The 9,975-nt window shown below is 33.5% G+C and overlaps 1 protein-coding gene across 1 annotated transcript; it reads left to right on the top strand.

Annotated features, from left to right (window-relative positions):
- Positions 1-8,333: 8,333 nt before the first annotated feature.
- On the top strand, positions 8,334-9,203 carry LOC147066057 (uncharacterized). Its single transcript, XM_085955715.1, has one exon. It carries the CDS (start codon positions 8,334-8,336, stop codon positions 9,201-9,203), a length of 870 nt encoding a protein of 289 aa, XP_085811841.1.
- The last annotated feature ends 772 nt before the right edge of the window (positions 9,204-9,975 follow it).

The raw sequence follows: 9,975 nt of genomic DNA, 5'->3' as shown, positions 1-9,975 counted from the left end.
ATCCCGGGATTATGTTTATCAATCCCGGGATTCATAGGTATCGAAAATAGCTCGGGATCCCGGGATTGGAATCCCTATCCATGCTTCGCTTACAAGCCATTTTTAATGATAAGATTCTTAATTAGCATATTCTTAGTAATTATATTAATACTGAAATATTTGCAATTTTGATTAGCAAAATAATTGATTATGATTATAATTATGATCAGTTTTAGTATGATGATTTGTTAAAAAAAAGATGTGCACGTTTCTGTTAACTTATTTTCAGTATGTATATCTAGTATTTTTTCAGACTCTATCTGCTTTAAGTGATATTACATTGAAAAATACTACTTCGAAATATTTCATAAAATTGAGGGCTCTGGAAACAAAAACGGTAGTCCCATTTTCACAATATGTCGGCGAGTCATTCAAATTGTCTTTCATCTTTCTTATAGATAGGTATAATTTATGAAAAAAGTATTTTAAAATGTTGTTTGTATCCTAATAATATATAACACGTTATAATATTTTTTTCAGAAATTATACCTACATATAAGAAAGATGTAAGACAATTTGAATGACTCGCCGACATATTCTAAAAATGGGACTACCGTATTTGTTTCCAGAGTCCTCAAGTTTATGAAATATTTCGATGTAGTATTTTTCAATATAATATCACTTAATAAAGCAGATAGAGCCTGAAAAACTATTAGATATACATACTATAAATAAGTTAACAGAAACGTGCATTTTTTTCTCATCTCATTTAGTGCTAACACCGCGACTGGCGTGTTTGGAGTCGTTGGCCATTAGATATAATTAACGTGTTATTTAAATGTGGTAATTAAAAATTAATTGGAAGTTTAGCACGCCAACATATTGTAAAAATGCAGACCATCGTTTTTGTTTCCAGAGCGCTCAATTCATTCTTTTGAAGAAAATCAATCAAGCAAGTGACTCTTTTTAATAAACCAGCAAGGTAACGAATGGTTGAGAAGCCGAGGTGGTTAAACTGTATAAAAAAGATAAAACATTGCTAACACAGTGGAGAGAACTTGCGACAGATAGAAGGGAAAGAAAGCGTTTCTTGAAGGCAGCAATACCAATATTGGGTTCTATTGTAACATATGATGATGATATGCTTTTTTCATTTTCTTTAAATTAAATTGCATTTATATAATATATTTATATTCTACAGTTTTGTGTTGAAACTATTTACTCTATGATTTAATCACTCTTGCGGTTTTCTAAATAAGTTAATCTATTTAAACCATTTTAAACATTATTCCTTATTTGCCACAGTTATCAAGGTTATGTAAGTACAGATATATTAGTTTTATGTGATATAAAAGTTATATTGACTATAAAAGTATAATTGAAACAAATACTTCATACACTGAATACTGAACAAGACTTTTCTGGCTTTTTTATCACCAACTTGTTTCACGTTTTAACTATAAAGAAGATTAATGGCGCGTGGGTGGGAAAAATCATAAACATTAATTAGGCGTATACCTACAACTAATAATAAAAACGTAACTGTGAAAAAATAGTGAAAATTCACAATGTTTATATACTTTCTAGCTTTAGCTTTGAAACATCACCTATACAATATGTCATACAAAAACTTTAGGTTTATCAAATTAAAAAATATATTTAATTTTTCCATAAAATATGAAATTTACCACCACAACTAAATTCGCAATGTAATTAATGAAAATCCATTTCTTTTATTCAACAAATAATTTACAAGATTTGAGAATATAACATTCTATATTATATATTCGGCAATACCTACCTTAATTCGCTTAAAGACTATCAGTTAAAATAATCGTAATTAACTAGGATGTCCGAAGTTTAATTTATTAAAGCACATTGGCGCAATACCAATGGCTATGAAGGTTCAAACGAGTCGGGTGTCGTATTTTTTTTCTAACGAAATTTTTCTGGTTTGTAATTGAAGTGTATTTTTAAATAAAAATCTCTGAAATAATATGCATACGATATAGTTAGCAATATTTATAAATTCTTGACTATAATTAGTTATATCTTACTAATAAAATAATTTTAAATGTGATACATATTAATCTTTGGTTTCTGAAGTGAAAACAAAAATACCGTAAAAATATAAAACGTGCATTTTGAGACGATTTATTTATAATTATTTATATTAGTAAAGATATAGTGACAGTTAATAACGTAATAAAATGTGAGTTCGTTAAAAAATCATATCCTTTGATTACATATCAGGTCGTATTTGTTATATAAACAATAGTTTATCAAGCTCTAACGTAAAATTTTTGGACTACTTTTAAGTCCTCATATTTTTTTATTATTTATTAAAAAAACATAGACTTTTATAAAAATATTAAATATATCTAAAATGGAATCCTTTTTATTTATACTTATCTAAATAATCTTCGATGTTGTGAACATATCAAAATTACAATAAAACAAAATTCTATAAGGCGGCTTATTGGGCAACGTTCTTACTATTGGGTATTCTCGAATAATGGGTAAAGTCAGCAGATCTCCGACTCAGAACAATTCCCGTCTACCGAATATAGAAAATTCTCAATAAACTAAGAATCATAGTAGGGAGCACCCTAGACAATATGGTTAAAGAGGGTGTGTTTAAAGAAATGTGTTTATATTTCACAATATACAACAACTATTTTGATCCAAGGAATGTCTACTAAGAGGCAATTAGATAAATTAAGATCCTGAAAACTGAATAAAGTGGTATTGCCATTTTTAGCTGCACCCTGTAACTATTGAAGACTTGAAATGACAAAAAGACTAGGAATTTTGCATAAAATTAAGTATTAGGCAAAAGTAATATTAATCGGTAAGTTTTGGTTGTATAATATGAAGTGAATAATATAATTTTGTTGCTTAATTTTTCCCGAAAACTATCCCATAGGCGCAAAGCCAACCCTATAATACGATAGTATTGTTGTTTATTATTAATGCGCCTTGTCTTGGGTATAATAGAAAACTGGGTAAAAGGGTGAGGACATTATTAGGCATAACTTTCCAATACAATGTGTTCAGAAGTTATCGTACGCGGTGTGCTGACAGTGCTGACACAGTGGTGACTCGTGAGTCTTAAAAATGGGGGTTGATACTACTGTATTATAAAAAAAAATCATAAATAACTAAATTTACTGTAACAAATACTATTTTTAAAATAGGAATATAACAAGGTATTTTGTAAATTCTTCTGTTACCAATATATTATATGACAAGGTGTCTTATGTTTTACTGATAGGTACCTAAGGCTAAAATCGCGGTCATTTTCCGTGACGTGCCTTGTTTAAGAAATTGAAGTAGGACGAGTTCCAATGATCATGATTTTACAAATAGTAACAGTATTTATTTCAAGATTAAGTGTGACGTTAAAAAACAAACGTGGCCATCTCCAGTCACTGACTTTTTTGAGATTTTTGGTTGGTATGACTGCTTGTGTTGTTTTATATAATAATATTCACTTCAGACATGTCTATCTCCTTATTTTCTGCTTAAAAAATCAAAATAAAAGTTGTGATTTTTTTCAAACTTAGTCATCTCCATTGACTTTTTATATCAAACGTGGTCACATTCGTCTTAGCCAATCACGACGTAGCACTTTTTCAGAATGGCCAATCATGTCGTGGCATTTTATCAATATGGTTCCCATCAGCAAAAAGTTTTCTCTGTATTAAGATGTGCTCTTCAAGTTTTTAAGCGAAATAATTGTCAAAGAATGGAAAATAATCCAAATAAAGTTTGAAATAGTGTCTCCAGAGAATGCACGAAAGTTTACCAGATCAAATTATACCATTAAACGTTCAAAGAAGACTGAAAAACGGTAAGTAAATTTTGATTTTCAAACGTTTTACGACAGTTAGCATCTTAAAACCTCAGGGCTGTGCCTTGGCTGTTCATATTTTAAGTTCAGTTTTAAAGCTGCATAATATCGTGTAAACTGGTTCAGTCATCTATATTTTTTTATATATTTTTATTCAAAAATATTGTTATGTTTGCTTAGTTACCTATTTAATTCTAATATCATAAAACTCAAAATAAATTCATAAACCCAATTATAATTTTCAAATTATTAAGTGGTAGTTGTAAAAAATATGAAATAAGTTATACATTTATATTGTTGTTTTTTTCGGGTGCCGGACGAAATCCCGAAGGCCGAAATCCCGAAAAATAAAAAAAATATAAACAGTAATAATTTTCAACCAGCGGCACCCCAATAGGCGGCGCTTTTCCTCGATTGTATAATTTAACAAGATAATTAAAATAGTTATATAAAAACTATTATTAATTATAAAATGAAGCAAGAAAATAATTTTCAACCAGCGGCACCCCAATAGGCGGCGCGTTTTCTAGAGTGTGTAATTTAACAAGATAATTAGAATAGTTATATAAAAACTATTATTAATTATGGAATGATGCAACAAAATAATTTTCAACCAGCGGCACCCCAAAAGGCGGCGCTTTTTCTCGATTGTATATTTTAACTAGATAATTAAAATAGTAGTATTTAAAACTATTATTAATTATGGAATAAAGTAACAAAATAATTTTCAACCAGTGGCACCCCAAAAGGCGGCGCTTTTTCTCGATTGTATATTTTAACTAGATAATTAAAATAGTAGTATTAAAAACTATTATTAATTATGAAATGAAGCAAGAAAATAATTTTCAACCAGCGGTACCCCAATAGGCGGCGCTTTTTCTTGAGTAAGTAATTTAACAAGATAATTAAAATACTTATATAAAAACTGTTATTAATTATGAAATGAAGCAACAAAATAATTTTCAACCAGCTGCACCCCAATAGGCGGCGCTTTTCCTCGATTGTATAATTAAACAAGATAATTAAAATAGTTATATAAGAACAATTATTAATTATGGAATGAAGTAAGAAAATAATTATCTTGTTTAATTACACGCTCTAGAAAAAGAACCGCCTATTGGGGTTTCTCTGGTTGAAAATTATTTTTTTGCATTATTTCATAATTAATAATAGTTTTTATATAACTATTTTGATTATCTTGTTAAATTATACAATCGAGAAAAAGCGCCGCCTTTTGGGGTGCCGCTGGTTGAAAATTATTTTGTTGCTTGATTCCATAATTATGAATAGATTTTAATATAACTATTTTAATTATCTTGTTAAATTACACATTCAAGAAAAAGCGCCGCCTATTGGGGTACCGCTGGTTGAAAATTATTTTTTTGCTTCATTCCATAATTAATAATAGTTTTAATACTACTATTTTAATTATCTAGATAAATTATACAATCGAGAAAAAGCGCCGCCTTTTGGGGTGCCGCTGGTTGAAAATTGTTTTGTTGCTTCATTCCATAATTAATAACAGTTTTTATATAACTATTTTATTATCTTGTTAAATTACACACCCAAGAAAAAGCGCCGCCTATTGGGGAACCGCTGGTTGAAAATTAATACTGTTTATATTTTTTTATTTTTCGGGATTTCGGCCTTCGGGATTCCGGCCATTCGGGATTTTGGCTTTCGGGATGTCGGCATTCGGGATTTCAGCATTCGGGATTTCGTCCGGCACCCATTTTAACACAACCCTGTTGGTTAGAATACAAAACAAACCAATCGAATACAAAACAAAACTGTCCATCTCCTGGTCAAATCCAGATGATACAAAACAAACATAGCCATCTCCAACATAAAATCGTAAATATCTTGTTTGTTAAAGATTCGCGATTATTGAGCATTGTTTAAATCGTATCTTTTAAATAAAATATAATCATAAATTAGGAAATTATTAACTTACGGGTTCAAATTAACCACAAAAACAAAAAAGTTGATTTACTCAGTTTCACTTGTGATGGAGATGGCTACGTTTGTTTTTTAGCGTCACAAGTATAGTTAGAGCATATTGGTGAAATAGTTGTGAGTCACGGCTCGAAATGAGCCGGAGCGCACCGGAGCGCCGTTCCGGGTAGTAAAATCGGCGACATTGTCGTTTTGTCTACTGAAAAAAAATAGTTTTACCGTTTTCTAGAATAGCCATATAACAAAAAATCAAACACTTATTTTTATAAAATATAGAAAAATTGATAACCAATTAATAACTGATTAATATTTTCATAGAATTAACAAGCGCTCCGGTTCGTAAAATTCACCATTTCGAGTGCTGGATACAGTCTAAAGTTAAAATGAAATTGATTAGGTATCGACAAGTTGACACTTAAAACAGAAAAAGATTTCAAAGCGTTTCAATTATATAACAATATAAGAGTTAGATGGAATGAACTGTAAAGCAACTTTTAAACAATAAAATAAACATTTTTTATATCTAAAAAGAAATAATTGTTGAAAATTATTGAATGGTTTATTTATAAACACCGTTAGATATGTTGCATCGAAAAAAGTAATCGGTTTAAGAAAAAAAGACAGTAAATGCTTTAATATAATAGACTATTTAGTACGCAAAGCACGACTGCTTTCTGACAATTACTTGAGTAGTAATTAACTGGTAATAATATAATTTTTCCCCATTACATAAAATAAAACGCAATTATATGTAGTACTTTTTCCATATAATTAAATAATGATAAAAGCTGGTTTCGTTTGTTTCAATTGGTCATTCTAAACTGATTCAAAATAATACAATATTACAGATACTTGTACTTACAATAATTTTAAAGATAGAGTTATAATATCAACACCTCCTACGTAGAGTATTGTAACTTCAAAATCGCAACTTTACAGGAGAGCGGTTTAAAGATACAAAATCTTGGTGTAAGTTGACCTTTTGAATGTTTTGCACCAAATTTAGGATGTCAATTGTAAATTATAAATAGATTTGTTTTGCATTAAAGGATATCTAATATTTTTTGTGGTTAATCAGAAAATGCAGTTACAACATTATAGTGCGGAAAAGAATTTGTTTGAAATATTGTATAAACCACATACAATAGTTTACGGCGGAACCTCTTACATGCATTTAGTTGTATGTGATACTTATCATAATTTACGTCGTCATGGTTTTGGTGAAATATATTGTATATGATAGATACAATCCTTCACCTAGGATTTTTTGCGTATTTAAAATCATAATTCGGTAATAACAATAATTAAAAGTTATGGTATGGGTCGTCAGATAGGTAGGTTGGAAAAAATACTCTATATAAAATTGATTTTATTGTCATTTAATAAAACATTACATAAATTTAAGACTTTCATGACATGATAAAAATTAAACATACAGAAAAAAACAGAGAAGAAATAATTTCAATCAAAAATCCAATTCAAGAAAGTATGTAAATATTGAAATAAAATTAAAAGCAAAAAAGAAAAATTACAATCACTTTAAACCAACGTTTTTGGTTAAATAATATATCCAATATCAAAGGAAAATCAAACAAGAGAATAACAATTGGTGATTAAGTGAAAGGGTGCACTTCAGGTTAAAATATGTCGGGACTAGCATGGAAACTCATCATTACATATAAATTATCATAATATATTTAAGTATCTAATAATATTTGTTACTATGTAAACTAGTTGATAAGAAAAGCGTGTTGGCATGATTCATAATCTGACTGACGGCACACGCTGTCAGGTCAGTCAACTTTCGTAGCAATTTGCAAGACATCAAATTTCATCATAAACACATTTGCTTTCTTGATAAAATATAATTATTCATAAGAATTATTGAGCAACATTGTAACGAGTATGCGTTAGCAAGCATTTTCATGGCCGTATAAAGCAATCCGGAAATGTGTCAACTTATCAGATTTGCTCGTACTTAGTAAACTCACAGTAAACAAGTGACATGTGGTCATCGGGTCAACGTCCTGACCTCAGATAACCTTTCTTTGTTATAATTTCTATAAAAGCTCAAAGCGGGGCAAATCTGAGAACACACGTCGTCAAATCTTTGAAACATATAGTCGAATCTCTGCTCGTCGCATTCAGTTCAACTTTTCTCATAGCAACACGCCTTTATAATTTAACTTTATCAATTTAACCTTAATTCTAAATATATTGTCTGTAAGAATTGTTTCAAGTATTGTTGAGGAGAATTAACTGATATTTACTCAAACACGCATCTACCTTCGATCCATTGAAGTCCATCTACCTACCTCATCATCCTCACACCTCCTCGCAATAGTGGTGACCCCTCAAAAGTAAATCAATCAATTCAGCTGATCAATCTTTACAGACTTTGCTTGCATATTTAATTTTTTATAAATTTACACTGCGTTTTCTTTGAGAAAGTTAGCTGAATCGTCGATCTCGTTTTTACCGCGAAGTATTTCAACATCCGTTTTCCCGCGTATTTCTTTTCAATTAAAATCACTTGCTTTTCAAGATGCCCACTGGACAAGATTCCACTGGGTATGGCAGCATTGCCGGAGAAAACACCACAGCACCGGCCCAGCAAGCAGCAGCACAGATCAGCCGCGTGGCGGTGAGGATTCCACCATTCTGCCCGGAGGACCCTGAAATGTGGTTTTGCATGGCAGAAAGGAGCTTCGAGGCATCTGGGATCAAGACCGACGCAACCAAATTCGGATACATCCTGGGAGCACTGGAGCCACGCTACGCCGCGGAAGTACAAGACATCATCCTCAATCCACCAGAGGAAGGAGCATACCAGCTTTTAAGGACGGAGATGACACGAAGACTGAGCTCCACCCAAGAACAAAAGACGAGGCGACTCCTGGAACACGAAGAAATTGGCGACAGGAAACCATCACAATTCCTGCGTCACTTGCGAACCCTCGCAGGCACAGCTATGTCAGACAAAATCCTGCGCACTCTGTGGATGGGCCGCCTACCAAACACCATGCAAGTGGTCCTGGCCACACAAAAGGACGCCGATTTGAACAAAGTTGCCAACCTAGCAGACGCCATGTCTGCCGCATCATCATCGAAAGCCACCATCGCTACAACAGCCATGGAGAACATGTTCGACAACCGGATCAAGCAGCTGGTCGTCACGTTACGCCAGGAAATCTCAGCACTCCGCGAAGAACTCTCCAAGGACTTTAACCAGGATTCCCGCCCAGCTAGCAGGCAGTCACGTCAGCCCAGCAGAAATCGAAGCGCATCCCGAACCAGAGAACGAAGCCAATCACGCCACGGCATGTGCTGGTACCATCACAAATTCGGCCAGCAGGCGAAGAAGTGCGTCACACCGTGCACTTTTGCCGAGGGAAACGCACAGGGCGCTCGCTAAATGCGGCAAGCGATTTCAGCCCTACTTCAAGCCGTCTTTTCGTTACCGACCTCGCTACGCAAATTCAATTCTTAATCGACACCGGTGCAGATCTTTGCGTTTTCCCACGCACGAAAGTGCAGGGGCGCCGAACAAAAGCACAATACGAACTTTTGGCCGCAAATGGATCGGTAATATCAACATATGGCAGCATCACGATGACCCTGAACTTAGGACTACGGCGAGATTTCACATGGAATTTCGTCATGGCGGATGTCACCAAACCCATCATTGGCGTCGATTTTTTAATTCATTTTGGATTACTCGTCGATGTCAAAAACCGCAAGTTATTGGATCAAACGACTCATTTTACGACTTCTGGACGCTACAGCACATCGGAGATCACATCGATCAAGACTGTCGCAGGCAAATCCACATTTCATGGATTACTGCAGCAGTTTCCCGACCTTACTCGCCCGGATGGAGCAGGAAGAGAAGTCATCCACAATACTCAACATCACATCCGTACCACTGCAGGACCATCAGTCGCCATACGACCCAGACGCCTAGCCCCTGACAAACTGCGCATCGCCAAGAAGGAATTTGACACCATGACTAGACTCGGAATAGCACATCCATCCGAAAGCTCATGGGCCTCACCGCTTCACCTGGCTCCCAAGAACGAGGACCAGTGGAGACCATGCGGAGATTATCGCGGATTAAACGCACGAACCATACCAGACAGGTATCCCGTGCGGCACATCCAGGACTTCGCGCAATCACTGCGCGACAG

Source organism: Rhyacophila brunnea, unplaced genomic scaffold (assembly GCF_057557595.1).
Source record: "Rhyacophila brunnea isolate RB1 unplaced genomic scaffold, BYU_Rbru_1.0 scaffold_5, whole genome shotgun sequence".
NCBI lineage: Eukaryota > Metazoa > Arthropoda > Insecta > Trichoptera > Rhyacophilidae > Rhyacophila > Rhyacophila brunnea.
The sequence above is the reverse complement of the archived record's forward strand: the minus strand, read 5'-3'. Positions and strand labels throughout refer to the sequence as shown.

Excerpts from the sequence above, each read along its gene's own strand:
- LOC147066057 (XM_085955715.1), top strand. The coding sequence starts at position 8,334 with ATGCCCACTGGACAAGATTCCACTGGGTATGGCAGCATTGCCGGAGAA.